The 18,004-nt window shown below is 37.1% G+C and overlaps 1 protein-coding gene across 2 annotated transcripts; it reads right to left on the reverse strand.

Annotated features, from left to right (window-relative positions):
- Nucleotides 1-20: 20 nt before the first annotated feature.
- On the reverse strand, nt 21-17,212 carry LOC139963287 (epithelial cell-transforming sequence 2 oncogene-like). 2 transcript variants are annotated; one of them, XM_071963958.1, is made up of 22 exons: nt 17,084-17,212; nt 15,683-15,911; nt 14,891-14,926; nt 13,788-14,027; nt 13,430-13,567; nt 12,503-12,611; nt 11,896-12,107; nt 11,263-11,396; nt 10,695-10,839; nt 9,762-9,877; nt 8,934-9,112; nt 7,112-7,204; nt 6,661-6,849; nt 6,197-6,306; nt 5,359-5,526; nt 3,933-4,148; nt 3,455-3,663; nt 3,158-3,305; nt 1,889-2,119; nt 1,460-1,608; nt 985-1,157; nt 21-556 (listed from the first exon to the last, which is right to left on the reverse strand). In XM_071963958.1, exons 2-22 carry the CDS (start codon nt 15,902-15,904, stop codon nt 426-428), a joined length of 3,348 nt encoding a protein of 1,115 aa, XP_071820059.1. In that variant the 5' UTR covers nt 15,905-15,911; nt 17,084-17,212; the 3' UTR covers nt 21-425. The 2 variants fall into 2 exon arrangements, with proteins under 2 accessions (XP_071820059.1, XP_071820060.1); XM_071963959.1 differs by having other exon boundaries at nt 17,013-17,099.
- Between the last annotated feature and the right edge of the window lie 792 nt (nt 17,213-18,004).

Here is an 18,004-nt window from a genome sequence, read left to right on the forward strand (position 1 = left end):
CACCCACCCATTCCCCCCCCCCCACCCATTCACCCACTGGTACAGAAGCTGTGAGAGTTGGAAACTGAATGCAAACTGCATCAAGATCTTCAGATAATGACCCTTATACCTATTCGATAAAAAAAAATTACCGCTGCATTATTCTTTTAAATCATAATCAACAAAGGCTATTCTTCCATTCTCGTTGGGCCCAGTGAGGAAGGGACGCTAAACAGCATAACAGATTCAGGACCTTTTCTAGCCTGCCACCCAATTATACATACTGGCTCGCGAGTAATCCATGGGAAATGTTCTTTTTGTGAAGGATATGTCTGCAAGGGAAATGCATTCTTTGGACGCATGGAAAGGCCTTTCCCTTTCGGATAATACCCTTATTACGTTTATTACTGACTGACTTTGGCATGAATGTTTAGGGTGACTCTTATCTAATCCACTTCCACGGCAGCGTGGATCGTCTCTTCTAAGATTGTGATCCAGCTTAACTTGGCGCTGTACGTCCGCACCGCGCAGAACCACTCTCTCTTGGGCGTCTTCAACATGAACACGTTGGAAGAATCTGAGAGGCAAAATCAGACACGATTCCTTAGTATTTTACAGTTTATTCTCAAGAAATACCACAGCTATCCAAATACAGTTCAAATACAGATCAAATACAGATCATTCTTGTCCACAATATGAGTGCTGTGGAATAATTTTGGTATGGTCTGCATACCTTTGGATTCTAATGATAATCCAATCAACTTTTTTACAGATAAATGGTGAAGGTTCACTCAGAACCCCGGACCTTCGTATCTTTGACGAGAGTGCACATATCCATCCGTCCGTCCGTCCTTCCAGCCACCTAGCTAAAATGGACTTACCAGAAAACCTGTATCTTCTTAACCAGTCCAGTAAACAACGATCAAACTTGTGACAAATTTTTGACCAAAATGCATCATCATACTTACTAATTTCTCAAAACAATAAAATTATCAGACGACTTACATCTTGAATCCGGTACGTCCTCAACGTGTAACTTAGTGAGACTGACAGCTGCCTGGAACTTCATCACCGTGGAAACCTGTCTGGTGTAGGGAATGTGTTTCTTAGCCTCTGTTGTAACCATCAATGCATCGTTAAAGAGGAACAGACAAAGGTTCTGAATGTGCTGGAATGGACTGCAATCAAAATGAAAAGGCCAAGATGAACACAATGGATGGATTTCTTTCTCTCATGTGTATTTACACTTTTCATTTGTGGAGAGAAATATAATATTTCAAAATACTGTTTATCGATCCAAAAAATCAATTTGCTGTCCATACAAGAATGACAAGTTCTTTCACGGTTCTTGTGTAGTTTGCAGTGTGGGGTCGAGTTGAGTCGGTTGCAATTTGCTATGGTGTCAGAAGTGGGATATGCCACGTACTATTATCCATTCCTTTCTCATGCATACCTTTATACACAAGGACATGTTACTTACCCACTCTCCACATCAATGGGATTCTGCCTTAACTGAGCAACATGTTCTTCTCGGATTAAATGACGATTAGCCTCGAACAGAGTTGGACAACCAAGAATTTTCTTCTGCAGTATTCTTAGACTTCTCTCTGTTTCTCCTCTTGATTGGTTCTAAATAAAAAAAAAATGGTGTTTCCATATTTGAAATACATGATGTTTAGGCCTAATGAGGGAAGCAGGGGGGGGGGGGTGGTCAGACCCATGGTGCCTTCATTATGGGGCCTGTGGAAATACAAAATAAAGAACTTAATCTGATATCCATACTACACTTAGAATAAATGAAGACTTCAAAAGTTGGGTTTGTTGACAAAATGATTGGCCAAAATATGGCTACTTGAAGAAAAGGATGGGGAGGGGGGGAGGGGGGGTGGTGAAGGTTTCCTAATTTTACCTGATCAAACCTCTCCTGGAGATCTTGGAATGTGACAATGGCAGCAGCTAGGTCGTCCCTGTCCGCATGGTCGACGGGGGTGCAATGTTCTTGGTGGATTAACAATCTCGCATAATCTTTGATCCGTACAGAAATCGCCAGAAACAGTTCTTGGAGGGTAAACATTCTGGTCTCGGAGGTCTGGTTGTGTCTCTTCAGAAATGACCGGAACGAAGGCTCTTGCTCTCGACACTGGGTGACAAAAAAATAAATATATTACTTCGTAACATGCTTTTTTGGAGGGAAGAGCGATTTTGTTGGGGAAAGAATGTTTTGTAGTAGTAACTTCATACCAAGATGTTCATGATAAAGATGGCTAAAACATATTTATGCAATTTTGATTATCAGTTTACCAGCTGAATCAACTTTTGTTCCAGTTCTTAAATGCAAATTGGATCAGCTATGAAAGTATTTAAACAAGGATTAAGATTTATCTCCCTATTTGTGACAGAACCGTGTCTGTTTCAGTCCATAATTAACCCATATTGTTTAAGGATATTTGATCAATATGATGTATGTTTCTTGACAAGCTGTGACAACATATTTCATTGTACCCAATACATATTTATATAGGTTTCAACATTTACCCCCAGAGAGTTGGGACAAGTTTTTATATACTGTACTTTCCATGTCATGCTCCAAAGCACTTGTACTAACAGTTTAAGCAGTATGAATATTAAAAGATTGGAGCTGTTCATGCTGTCAATACGAGTGCTTTGAAGCAAGATATGAGAGGGACAGTCGAGTTTTAGAGTGGTACTACCATATTTCTTTGGTTGAAAAGTGGGACACTGGGTCCTGGAGAAAGAATTTAATTTAAAGATTATAAAACCGGCCACAAAGTGGTGGCACATTTACAGATTTATACACTTTAGATCAGTGTTATATTTTTCTTTATTTTTCATATAAACGTTTTCATTTTTACCAGAAAAGCAAAACATCAACATCACAAAACGGTTACATATAGTGAGTAGATGGGTGCTACATATTGTGAAAAAAGAGGTATTTTAAATGCTACAAAGACCTTTAGAAAAATTGGGACAGTTTTAAATTGCTTGCAGGACAATATATTTTCATTGCACAATAGGGACAATCCTGATTAATCAGATTTTGCCTCAACTGACTGTCGTCTCTCGCGGAAAACTGTCACAGGAAATTTTGTCATTTGTCATCTGTATCGTTTCATCCGGGTTAAAAATATTGAATTGAGAATTTCAGACTTTTCCCTACCTTATCTATAGTAGCTAATATGATGGGGTAGTTATTGTGGAAGTTTGTGTAGGCCTTCAGTTTACTCTGCAGTTTGATGAAACAATCTCCGACGCACTGCTGAGAATTCCATTCGGCCAGCCTGGTTTCCAGTTCATCCAAAAACGATCTAAGGTGATCGATAAAGTAAAGTAAAAATGTTAAATTATGTTACCTTTTATTTATCTTTACTAACCTTCCCTGGTTAAGTTACTCCAGTTTGGCTGAGTCGGGGTACCCTGTGGAAGCAATGGTGTTTTATACGTTCCTTATTCTTACCTGTGAATACTTCTCAGAACATTTGCATCAGCGAACATGAGATCAATATTTGGCAGGCTGGTTATGGCTTTATTTGAATGCAGAGCAGATTTGAGCTTCTCCCTAAAGACATGGTTGATGATGTCCAGGACTTCTACGAAATCTCTCTCAGAGGACACAATCTGCTTGAAACTTGCTCTACGATCCATTGGTTGTAGGAGCTCTTGATTCTATGAACCCAAAAAACAGGAGAAGAGAGAAAAAAACATTCATTCATTGAGTCAGAGTTAAACAATAGTTTCTTTCCAAGCTACCGACAATGTAAGGAATAAAGCTTTATCAGATCCGTGTCTGAAATTAAGTTCATGAGAAACAAATGGAAAGAAAATGGCAGTGGAAAATGTATAAAGAGTTATGCAAAATTGGCAAAATGCCTGTTCAGTCATGCAGTGTGTCGCCGGGCTTAAGAGAAACGAAAAGTAAAGGTAAAAATATTTACCTTTTCATTGCTCTCTGTGTCTGATTTTGTCCATTTCGGCCTCCCAAGATTCTGCGTCTTCCTTGACCCTGTGTCATCCAGCTTTGATTGCTCCGTCAAGGAGAATTTCATCATCTTCTCGGATTGACCATAGTCTGATGCTAGATCTAGGTCGTCCACAAGGCTTTCATCCTCAATTTCTTCTGCAATACTCTTTGTTTCAGAAATATTTGTTTCCTATGAAGAAGAGTCACCAAGTGAGATGAGAAGATCATGGTAAAGAAAGATAAAGGAATAAATAATTAAATACTTCAAAAACGTGAAGACCACCAAAAATATGCATTTCTTGATTTAATGATCAATAAATATTGCAGGGAATTGAAAGCACATCTATCAGAAACACTCATAATTCTTGTCTTTTTGGTTTTGTTTTAATGTATTTTTCATTTTTAATCCCAATGGTCCTTCTGTTTCACTAACAATTGTCTTCTTTTCATTACTTTTCAACTTAACACATCTGCCTCTACAGAAAGAACACTTTTCTTGGACTGAAACACCTGGATTTCCAACATTTATCCTATAGGTCTTTTTGGTTCTTATTCAGCACTGCGTGTAATGTATTAACATTTTTAGATTAAATAGTCGCTTAAAAATTGAAGCATGACAGTTGATATAGTCCTATGATGTCACATTCTGCAATATTGACTTTGAAAGCCATAAATCGAACAAATATTAAAGGACAGTTAAGGTTACATTTAATCCATTAGACCAGGTTGGTAGGGTGGGTGTTCAAGCCTAAAGCTTTAAGAGCCCACACACCCGATTAGTGCAAGATGGGTACGATTGAAAAAATTTGCAGGCCGCATTGTTGCCTGTGGGCACCTACTGAGAACCCTGTTGTACTTGCCTACAGAATCAAACATTAATAAGCCAATTATGCAAAAAAAAATCAAGTAATCAATAACACAAAATGACAAGTAGATTAATTCCATCCTCAATCTGTTTAATATTTTAATAATAATAATAATATTTGACTTTTATATAGTGCTTTACACCAGCGATAGGTCTCAAAGCGCTTTACAGAGGTTATATTACCCCTGGTCAATGATAACCTGTCCCAGAGACAATCCCTCCAGTCGGCAGCAGTTATATACTGCGCCCAATGACAAGTTACCTCACAGGTACCCATTAAACCCCTGGGTGGAGGGAGGCAAGTGAGATAAAGCATCTTGCCCAAGGACACAACGTAATGAACTAGGCATGAATAGAACCAACAATCCTTGGATCACAAGTCCGACGCCTTAGCCAATTGGCCACCACGCTCTCAAAGATGTCTTTAAAGATGGTTTGCACCAAACACAGTCACATTTAATTATCTCAGAAAATGTACCTTATATATCTGTAAATGTATAACTGTAACCCTTTGAAAATGATTAGAGTTCTGTACCTCTGGTTCTTCAGCTTTCTGCCAAAGGTTGGATGAAGAGGGACCTCCAAGCTCGGACATGGAGAGAGGTTTGGTGTTACTTCCTTCACCGACACCCTTAGCTGTCATCATTCCCGTCCCAGTCATACTGGCAAGATACTCTGTAACAAACTGCACAGGTTCCACAGTCTGGCAAAGAAGATAACAAAACAATTCGGACGAATTTCTAAACTGTCTCCTTTGACATTTGTGAATGAATGTTTCACTAAAACTAGTAAGTTTTATTCCATTCAATTCAGTTTGTCTTCTCTTATTTTTTTCTTTATTGTACATGTACATAAAATCATCAGTTTTAAAATTACAACAAGTAGAGATAATGGGGCAATAGAAAAACAAAGTTGATTGATAATACCTAGTGAGTAATACTGTTAATGTGGTCTGCAATGACAAAATGGCCTAATGAATCATGCAAACATTGGGAATATTTGGTCTAAACAGTTAGCTAAACAAAGTATTTAACCTACAGATTATCTGTAGAGAACTCCAATAACTACCAACCAAATAATACACATTTGAAGTTCAAATAATATCATAGCATAGCATAGCAACCAACTCCAACTGTGGCCTATTTACTGAGAAAATGAATGGAATATTGACATTTTGTCATAAATAGTTGCTAAGCAACCCTTTCTGATAGCAGACTATTTGTGAAAAATTGTAAGGGTTCTGTAGCAACAAAGAAATGTCAACAAACAGAAAGAGTTATAATTTACTTCTGCAGCTGTTGCTTGGCAACCATACTGAGACTACAGACTATTCGTTGTTGCTAAGCAATCAGAGATTCAATTATACTTCCTACCTCTTTTTCTTCCTCATTCAAAGCCTCAACAGCCTTCTTCAAAGCAGGTATCAATCTGTCTGATATGTCCTGGTCCTTCTGGTCCTGTAGGGATTCAAGGACAGCTTCACCTGGAAAAGAGCCAAAAAAGAAAGAAGCAGTTAAACAAATGGAAAAAAAGTCATCAACTGAATGGACTAAATTTGTTTCATCATGTTGATCTCAATTATTACATTTGACTTGACTCGATTTGATCTTATTCCATTAGTTATTTATTTTCATTAATTTAAGTATCGCTATGGTAACAGGTAATGTCAACCATATATTTATGGTCATTTATGCAAGTAGGTGCATTTCATATTTTGGAAAATGGATCACGTTTTGATCACGATAATGTCACCAGACTACGGTAACATTTTTTCTAATTTCTTAATATTCTTCCACAAAAAATAAAAATAAATTATTTAAAATAAAGGATAAACTACCTGTTACCCTAGTCAATCTCGAATTCATTTTGTCCTTGTAAAACCTCTCCATGTTTTCCCGACAGACTCTAATAGACTCTAAAGATCGCAACGCCTCTGCTTGCCAAAGTCTCAGTTTCTTCTCATCAAAGTAAAGTAGAGGAGGAAGAACGTCTTTCTCCGGGTTTGATGACCAGACACCGCTGCAGACTACAAAAAAAATAGGAAAATATATTCCTTTCGAAAGTTAAACCAAGATATGTTAACCTTTGGAGTTTATGACTAACATTATTAATATATCATGTGATTTTGGGGGAGTTAAGTATATGTTTCTATTTGTTTCCATGTACCTTCCTTTCAAAATGGACAATACTAGCACAAAATTGTGGTAAATTCATCACAAAATGTAACTCGAGGTAGTGGTGGTTTATCTCTGTTTATCCTACGAACTGTTGAATTTCCCGAGATTTACCATGCATAAACGGATCATTTCCGATCACATCAGGAGATGACACCGTCATCCCAGTAAGTCTTGCCAACGACGTCTCCAACGCTGTACCACGTTCTGCAGATTTTGAAAGGAAAAGAGAGATAAAAAAGACATGACTTTGTTCACTTTCACAAGTTCACTACATAAGTCCCTACATAAGTAAATGAAAAACAAAACTCTGAATGGGAATTTTTTGTGAAATTTGTAACCGAGACATCATTGGATAAAATCCTGTTCCAGCAAAAATACTTCTTAAAACTTCCTTCTATATTTCCCCCCATTTTTTCCCTGTTTTCTTCTTTTTTTTTTGGTGGTAGTACATGCTGAGCTGCTTTAAACAACTGAAAGCCACAAATGTGAGAGCACTTTGGTTTTTTTATACTTTTAAATTATCTTCTGGCAATTCTTTAAAAGAACTTTTATGGAAGGTAATCCAATCAACGTGGGAAAATGACCAATTTGATTCCCTTCCACCCCCATCCATTCCCGGATATTAAATAACTTTAAATAATGCAAATTGCAATGACAGTGCCTCAAGCTCTTTAAATTAATAAATGGAAATTGCCTCAATTTCAGAGCAGGAATAAGTTCAGCCACTTAAACTTAACCATTGCATAAGTAGCATCTCATATTTGTCCATACTTCATATTATACAACTCTGCAATGTTAAGCTTCCTGTGGTTATACATTTTGTCATCATATATCTTTGAGGCCTTTTTTTTGTTCTGTAAAAATAAAACCTTTTTTTTCTTTTGTGATATGTAAATGTTAACCCACACATGAAAGAAAAAAAACAATGCCAAATTTCCAAAGAAAAAAGTTTAACAATTTGATTGTAGAAAGCATATGATATGTCATTTTTATAAAAAACTGGGAGACTCAATCCAATTGGTTTTTGCTATTTTGGTGTCCCTGATATGCTATCCATCAGTTATGAAACATTTTCTATATAATTAAAATACGTTTTCTTTTGTAAAGAAAGACACCAATATTTCAAACAAAACATATACTGCAAATATTTATAAATATTAAATCATCAACCTTCTTTGTGCATTGTGAAATGTAGAGAGTGCAAATATACAAAGAGTGGAGTAGCCTAATTATGAAATGTCTCGAAGAAGATCATTAATGCAAAATAATCTTAATTTTGAATATTATTTATATCTGGAAATTGCCGACAGCTCTTTGAAGAAAGTGATCAATATTATAAACTGAACAACATGGATGTATCAATTAAAAAAGGGACTTAATTAGAAATTCAGTTTTATTTGTATAAATATAAGAATATTTGTTATTATGCTTCACCCTGACAAGTTACCTTAAAAAAATTTATCTTCATGCTATTTTGTGAAGGAAAACAATAAACATCTTTAAATTTTTGCAAGCGTCTTACATGATCACATAAATTAATAGAATGATTGAGATATGTTTACTTGGATCAAGAGTGGTATACAACTCTTATTTTCTAAATTTACTATTTTATTCCTCCTCAGAATTTTAACCAATCACAAGTTTTTTGTGAGACACTAACTGTTATTCTCAGACAAAGACTTGAGTTACTTGCCCAAAAGTTGTAGTAAATGAAAATCAATTTGCAATTTTTTTCAATTGTCTAAAAACTGTTGAAGACACTGCATAAAATTTGAGAAATAAAGTGTCAAGTCACTTGAAAAAGCTTTAAGCATCTCCTATCAACAATTATCATCTTCAACATATGAAACAAATTTCTTTCTGTACTACTTGGTCTGTTGCAAAAGACTTTAAGCAAGTCTTACAACAAGACCCTCCCTCCTCATGTCTTTACCTGTTGCAGCAAGAGGAGCAAATATTTCCAGATGAGGGCCTTCCTTCCTCGAAACCATCATTGTCGATATGACCTCAAAGAAATGCTTTAACTCAGGTTTCTCCAGACTATCGTTGGACAAGACGACATTTTTGACGAGATGAATTTCATCTAAGCCTCTGGTAATTATTGCAATAGACCTTGAAGACACAAAATAGAAAAGGAAAGTGTAAACAAAATTTCATTTCACAGAATTGCAAAAGAGGTTTTTCTGATGTCCGGAGGAAACTTTTGAGTTGAAAAACATCAAAATGGAAGCAATAATAAGCAAGAATTGTTTTTCTTTTTCTAATATATTTGCACAAGTGAAAACAACACTCTTACACTACTTAAGCAGCTCGTAATTTGTGCAATGTATAATTTTCTAGCCATCGGAAAAACTTCAAAACGAACATAACAGTACATTTTAGACCAAGACGACTTCAAGTCTCACATCATCCTTCGAGGCACGTAAGTACTCTCAGTATGAACAGTATGAATATCATGTTTCCATGAGATAAAAGGTTAGGAACTGTTCATACTGCAACATACCCTAAAGAGTATTACCACAGCATTTGAAAATTTGTGCCAAACTGGCTAACAGAACCAGTTTGGTTGCATTGACATCAAGATATCTTAATTCTTGAGATAGACTTTCTCATTTTTCCTTTATCAAAATACATAACACTAGTTAGGCAAAAAATTTCTATGCACTTTCACAGCAGGATGTGACTAGCCTAGCCTACTCTGCATATAAGATACAGGAGCTGGAGTTATTATTTGTCATTTTTATTCTATCATAAACCTTACTTTGCCTGAATTCCAATCATTGCACTCTCTAACTGTTCCTGTAGGGATTCCACAGTCGTACTCTCGTAGTCATAACACAGGCATAGGATGCCAGGTTTAACCGATGCATAAAGAATCTGGAAAAAATAAAAAAAGCTCGCATTGAAAACATCGCAAACACAGAAACAGACCACCTCATCTTCCTCGACGTGAGGTTTTCAGACATGTCTTCTTGTTGCCGGCAAAGAGTGCAGCAAACTGTTTGCTTCGTCATCCACTGAGACCAGTGGACAGTCAGGACCTCTGACCGAAGTGTAGAATATGTACATGTGGTGATCCATGCCTGGTGTGTATCCAATTAATTCCAGCTGCTCAGTAGCAAGAGAAGTGATTTTTGGTTACGACAAAATGGCTACAGAATCCATAGCATCCACAACTGATGCACCCACAAGCCCCGGTCCAACAGAGCCCATAGAAACTTACCATAAGGGATGCTGAAGAGGGCATATATGACCCTTGGTCCGAGGTCACTGGTTTGAATCATGTTCACGCCAAACAATTTCTTAACTCTTTTCATTTAGCATTATTAATGATAATGAATATTTCAGCTGTTAAATTAATATGCTGTTTATAGATGCAGGGTTTCTTGTTAACCAATGAGAATGCTGCAGGGGATATTTCTCCTCTAAATGTTGTCTCTGGAGATAACTTGCATCAGAGAACGATTGCAAATAGTTTCTTGCTACTTTCACCACCCACAGGCCTCCCTACACCCCCACCCCTCTTCATGGTGCTATTTTATGCTAGGATATCAGAAAACAAAAGAAACAAAGTGGTGGCTTTTGACACAGCTCTTCATCGTTCCCTAAAATGAAATATCGATCATTAAAAATAAATAAAGGAGTTTCTGTATTAATTTTGTCCCTTGGTAACAGTAATTGTAGGAGCACTTACTTCGTAGGCAGGAACATTAGATGCAAGGATGACTAATCTGTTATCTCCAGGGGTAGACCCTCCTCCACGTGACTGAGGTCGGGACTGTTCAAAGGCAGAGGAGACACCTAGGGTGTAGTCACCTCCACCCCCTGAGAGATCTTTCCTGAAAAACAGAGGAAAATTGAAGATTAAAATAAAAAGAAAAAAAGCATACATTTAATGACGACAGAAACAAAGAGTTGAATAAGTGCATTCAATTCCCCTCTTCTTGTTTTTTTTCATTAGTATCCGCATATTTATTACTCTCAAATCAGATACTAAATTTAGGTGGATTTACTCCGGTGTAAGTTTGTTTTCTTTTTGATTTTCATAACTGTAGTTGTGTAACCCTTTTTCATTTTTTTTTTACATTTACAATATTATTAAAAAAAAAATTCTTTCTTAAATTTCAACTTAATGTTAACTTTAAAGACAACTATCTATATAAACTGAAAATTGTGTTTTAAAATTTATGCAACTATAGTAGGAAAACAAAGCTTGAATTGTTTAGATCAATTATTTTTCCCATAATTCCATTCTACGATACCTTCTATAGATGGATCTATTTCGTTGGGGAGGCAGCCATTTCTGGTCCATGGTGTTACTTCTTACTAGGAATCCTTCTTCCTCCATAGCATCTGAGAGCTTTTTGTGATTATCTTCAAGGCTATGCTCACCTTCCTTGAATAAGAATTCACAAAGACATAAAAAGTTGTTAATAATTACCTCCAAATATCAGGGAGTTGAAAAATTCACTGAGAGTTTGCCAAATACTTTCCAGGCTATTTTGACCATCCGAAATTATGACCAGATATTGATTAGTGATAATAAATTCAGTTCAAAATCATGTTCAAACTTAATTTGATTTTTCTCATATTTCAAGTTGTACAGAAAATATTCATAAAAGTATGGAAACACAGAACACTAGAAAATAGGCAATTTATACAACTTGAGTAAAAATAAGAAAAACTGTATAATGTATAAGTAAAAGTATTTTACTGTGTTTCTTGTTATGACTAGATGTGAACAACACGATGTTACTGCAACGGCCGTAACACTCCAATGAAAGGTTAAGTTCAGTGACAGACTAAAGAGACTATAATGAAAAGGCAGTTGGAAGCATATTGTAACAGTACTTATTAACTGATTGATGAAAACAATTAATTTTCAGTCATATTACCGTGGTGGATCTGTGATGAGACTTCCTTCCGGTGGACTTGAGTCCATATTCAAAGCTTCTTTCCGACGGTTCGGTAAATGATCTAAGATGTCCCCTGATTCTCGTTGGATCAACCTTTGGGTTAGCCGATGCGATTAGAGAGTTGTGGCCCTGAACGAGATCGGCTGGCTTAGGATCAGGATCAAGCCATGGTGGTCGCTCCCTCCAAATCACTTGGTAAAAGAAAAGCAGAGAGTTCCAGATGTAAACTTAATTCACGACAAGCCTTTTCAATTCATTTCCTGTTATAAATGTCACCTTTTCATCACATTCTCTTACTGTTCAGTCATCAATGTCAGTTTAATCTTCTTTAATGGACCCATAACCTTCATCAATTGAGGGGGGGGGGGGGGGTTATCTCGACCAATTTGAGTAGCCACGGTAACTCAATATTTATTTTGAGAAGTAACGTTCAGATTTCGAAAATCATTTGAAGCACCGGTTGTGGCAGAGCTGTAATACAGCAAACTAAACAATGAAGCTTCTGTTCAGTCGTAGTTCATGAAGAGAATTATAAACATAAATACCCTCCCAAAGATGAGAAATAGAATAATTTTTTAACACTCACTGGTTGCCTGTTTGTCCGAGTTCCTTTGTTCCAGCGCTCTTCTCCTCCGGGCTTTCTCTTCCTCTGTCATGTATCTGCTGCCATCACTTTGACGTCCATATCGTTCTGTCTGTTTATGGAGAAATCGATACATATCACACGGAATTATAATAAGTATTCGTACGTTCTTTGTTATTTGTACTATTGTAAATTGTATACTAGTCCACTGCCATATATGCATTTAATTACGCTACTTAAAGGTAAATCATTTATTCGATGCAGCATAAACGGGGTGGGAGATGCACTCTTCAACAGCATGGGACAGATACTTTCCACACATTGTACATATGAACAGACTCGGCAGTGTAACTTTTTTTATTTTTTGGGTCTTGCCATTTGGTTGTCCGAACAGCAAGTTGGTCGTTTGAAAGAATGTACAAAACAAAACAAAGAATGATCAATATGGACACTGTAGGAGCAATGTGTAAGTTTGGTGAAAATAACACCAGCTTTGGGTTAAGAAGTAACTTCTCCTTTGGGTGGATCATGGACCTACCACTGGTTTTGTTTATTTCAGTATCAAAGTGATGGAGGGTGATACCAATTTATCATTTTACCTATTTGAGGACATTTTGTAAATTCCAACCTGAAATTTGATGTTAACAACTAGTCATCCCTAAGACAACCTCCAAAGCTGATGTTGGTCGTCCAAATAAAGATTTGGTCATCTCGGACGACCAGGGGGCCATAAAAATTTGCCTTGATGATGCACAAAAGGATTTCAATCACGGAAATAACCGATAAATGCCTTGGAATCTTAACTAAACTCAAGTAAATAAATCAGCAAAGATCAGTGCTGCTATCAATGAATTGCAAGCACCTTCAGCCAGGTGAAATGACTCAACTCCTGTCGAACTAAAAAAGACACCCGTTAAAATAGGACCCTACCTTGTCAGTAGGGTGGGCAACATCTAGTGACTGCAAACATTTGATGTAGTGTAACTTCCAAGATCCGTACTCGTTTGGTTTGGGGGTGTACGGTAGAAACCATCCCTGACGTATACATTTGGGCATCCATAGGGTGTCCTAATAAAATCAAAAGAATAAACAAAACATGCAACAAGCAAAACACTAACAAGCAGAAAAAATTGGACAAAATGAAATGTGTAAAATAGATCTTACAAAAGTTCTGGCCAAAATTTATTGATTGGGTAGAAATATTGTTGGATCATAAAGGGAGGGGATAGGGTGAAGAGTAGGAGTGAGTGGAGAGATGGGTGGGGGGGGGGATGGATGGTCATTTTACCTGTTCTGCTAGATACTTCCAGTGCCAGCATACCATGCCACCCCTGCTAAGACTTCTAGGGTCCAGAAATGAAAAGATATATAGACTCAAGAAGCGAGGCAAGTAATTTGTGAAGTCAGCGTGAGTCACCGGAACGTTGTCGTTGAAGAACTTGTGCAAGAAGTTGATCTGATTCCGTTTGCAGTGACCGAGGATGTAACGTAGGAAACGTTTCCTTTGGATGTCCGTCCAGAGGTCAAACTGTTTAGAAATAGAAAGTTAGAAACAAGACATTATTTAAGTCAAAAAGGTTCATCGTAGCAGCCCAGGTACATGTGTCCATCTTGTAATAGAAATGCTGCAAGGCAGAACTATTTCTACAGTGGCTTAAAGGGAGTGAAGACTCGCGCACAAAGAAACGTCTGATGCCGGTAATCTGACCTAGTTTCAAATGAGGTGTAACAGAAGTGTTAGATACCACCATCGATCCCAGAAAATACACACACAGCTTGCTACCGTCAGTAATTAGACACTAGTGTACAGTCAATACATGCAGCTACAGTGAATACCCACAACACAGTATACATAGCAGCGATGGACATCTCAGGTCTAGATAAAAGGTAACAAGGTATCACATTTCATTACTGTCTGCATTTTGTAGCGACAAGAACAAAAATTCTCTTGCAAGCAACGAAAAATTAACTTTTGCAGACGGCGGCACACGGTTTGGGGTGAGTCTTCAATTCCTTTAAATATGAAGAGAAGCTACAGTAAATTGTTCATCTCCATCTAGATTGCATCATCCACTTCAAGTAAGGAGGAGTCTGCCATGGAAGGGGGAGACCCACCAGTGTTTTTTTTCCTGTCACTGACAAATTCAAAGTTCAGTTTTGAATATTTGAATATATTGCATGACTGCACTGGAAAATTAAATCCTCTTATCCTACCCCAAGGAATGATACGATTTGAATATGAAATATCTTCACTTTGCTCCTATGGGTTTAATATAGTAGTTAATATTAATTACTAATTTATCTAACTAATCAAAGTATGCTATACTTTCAGTGAAAGACATACAGCTGTATATATCATACAATAACAGGTACATGATATGCATTACTCACCCAATGTCCTATTAAATCTCTCCTTTCAACGTACAGCTGCAGAAATAAAAATGTGTAAAATGGAAGCACTTTAAAACATGTACGTTCAATAACTAAATGAATGTTTATGGCACAAAAACTAAACCAGTTTGTTTAAAACTTTTCAAACAATTCATAAGATTTTTACACAAAAGCCTTATTGCATCTGTGTAGATATTTGGCCGTATTGCAAAGGATTTTGCTATTGGATAACAGATACTAGATCATTAAGTGCAGCAAGCTTCAAACAGTTTCCTTTGTTTCTGTTTTGCTTTCTCAATTATCGGCAGACTTCTTGTACGATTTATTCTGGTGATAAAGAGGCAAATAATTGGCTAACACTGGATTAATTAAACTATCCTCACTCAAATGGGACCCATAGTAAGTTAAAATAATCCTGGCCACGAACGGCTGCTCACTTTCTGCGCCCACATAATCCTTGGGCCCCAGCCTTATGACTCTGCTGTGTTCAATGAGTAAACATTTGTAGTGTTAGCTCAGTGGTTAACGCCGGTGCCTTTCAATCATAAGGTCCCCGGTTCGAGTCACTCCCAGATTAATATATGTCGTCCAGTTACAGAGTTGTTGACAATTAACAATTCATAATCATGGACGTTAAATATGAATGTAAGAGACTGACTTCGGTCAGCTTGCAGCTTTGATAGGCCAATGAGGCTTCTTTGCGAGTTCCTGCTCACAGGGGGATCTAATATACATACATTTGTAAAACATGTATATCAAAACACAGAATTCTGTATAAAATGTATAATTTACCTGTTCATTGCTTGGCTTGTGCAATATTGGTGTCCATGTGCTATATTTGGTCTGTAGCTTTGTGGTCTGGAACGGTACCTGTGAACTTGACTGTAAAGGAGTCACATGTGCTGTTTTCTTCCCCTTTAGAGAAGTGACAGGCTTGACTTTACCGACATGACCATTCGCCGAACCGTCGAGATTGGAGGGCAGAGATCTTCGTTCCTTAAGCTGACTGCTCATTTTAACTCTGCAAAATATAAGATTACAGACAAACAAACAAAGTCAAATAAACTTTAGTAAGTTTTAAACTTGAGAAGTTTAATGTTGTTATATAATAAAGTATTCTTTGTACATTTCCTTGATATAATCTTGCTATAGAGCATGTGTCTAAAGATATAATCCAGTGGCAGATATAGTTATATTAAAGAAGAAAAAATCCACGGTGTTAGATGAAAACCTCGTCTCCATATTTGATCCCTAACTCGACATACTGTACCATTTGATTGAAGCTCCGACCAATGTTGACTGGCGGAACGTTCTCTTACTCCAGAAATTTTTTTGCAGTTGGTGGTCTGTGATGTTAAATTTGGGCTTAAAATCTTCAGAAGCTTTATTTGTGTTGATTTATCCAAGTTGCAACTTGATACATTTGGAATCTTTGCTTAGCCTTAATGCACTTTGTAGTTGGAATTCAGCAAAATCCAAATATTTTGTAGAAATATTATTTTTCTTCTATGGATAAATTATTTCCAAAAAACAAAGGCATTTCCCCGATGAAATTTAACTTACTTGACTGTTGCCAGATGCATACATTTACAACATGTCATGCTGTTGCATATCACATGAACACAGAGACATCTTTGTCACATAGGAAATATCCTTTGCACTATACTACTTTCAATAAATCTAGCCAAGGCCTATAGTGTGCTAACTTTATGCTGATGCACCACGACCACAGAACCAATGAAGCTACAAGTACAAAAGAAGATCTCTGTAAACTTTTAATATTTTTTAAATAAATACCAATCCTGCATCAAATTCGTTTATGTTGTGCTCATTAACCTTGACCACTGTGCCAGAGTTGCCACACAATTATTTCCTCTAAGATCAGTTAATTTAGGCTATTCTTGTTTCTTGTTAGGTAGGCTAACTTATTTTAAAATGCTTTTCGGAATCTGAATTACATGGCATGACCGTTACTTGGACTAACGTGAGGCCTACTGTAGTCTCTTACTTAGTTCTAGCCTAGACTGGGTTTACTGTATGCCTAACGTCAGGCCTAGCCTAGCCCTAGATAAAGTTAGTGTCAGTTACTAGTAGTAAACGTAACAAGTGAAAGATATAGCACCTGATTAACAGCAGGTAATCGTTCAGTCCCCTTTGAGGTTATTCATATTACCTGCTTGAAAAAAAACTTACCATTCTCTCTAATGGCATCATATTTGGAGTTTGAAAACTCAATCAAATAAAGAAAATATCCGTCCTCGCATGTACCCAGATACAGTACTGTAGCGTTCGTAGCGACGAAATGTAAACATTTTAACAATTTGAAGATAGCTTTCACTTGTGCAACGTAGTCAACCTTTGATTGAACGTTGCATACTTTACGTAAAGTTACATATGGGAAGCCGTGTGAACTTTCATAACTATTGGATAACATGGACGGAATAAGTCTCATCTTTCACCGGCCGGATTCTTCCGTTTATGTTAACTGTAACTAAAGTATGTGTGAAGTGACACATACGGCACAACTCTTATCTACCTGCCAGTCTAGCCTCTGTCCAAGATACTGTCCAGGCCCCAATTTATTTGCACTAGGGCATCAGCTCACCTACAAATATTGACTAAGGGCCGAAACCACCTCCACCCCTCCCAAATTTCTCTGTCATGTCCTTATAAAATACTCTAGCTTACTTCCTCTATTTGTCCTGGTTAAATGGTGTAGGATCTATCAAAATATATGGAAAGTATTACTGCCCCATAACAGTGAGCCATATGTGGTTGCAGCTCAGGTTAAGGAATTTTAACTTTTGTATAATCTTCCTAGTCTAGAAGGATACAAAATCATTAAAGGTTATCGGTATTAGCCACATATTGTAGCATGTTAAAGGTTGCTAGAATTGGTTTTAAAAGTCATATAGAGACGACACTAGATTCCATGAGACTGTCATAAGAATTTTCTGGCAAGTATAAGGAATGCAAAACCTGGTCACTATAGGTTTTCCACTTTCTGCCTCATACTCAGTAGCATAATTAATGGTTTCATGGGGATCGCGGGATGTGGGGGAGGGTGCAGTAGGAATGGGATATGCTAGTGAATCTACATAATCTGTTCATACC

Source organism: Apostichopus japonicus, chromosome 21 (assembly GCF_037975245.1).
Source record: "Apostichopus japonicus isolate 1M-3 chromosome 21, ASM3797524v1, whole genome shotgun sequence".
NCBI classification, from domain to species: Eukaryota; Metazoa; Echinodermata; class Holothuroidea; order Aspidochirotida; family Stichopodidae; genus Apostichopus; species Apostichopus japonicus.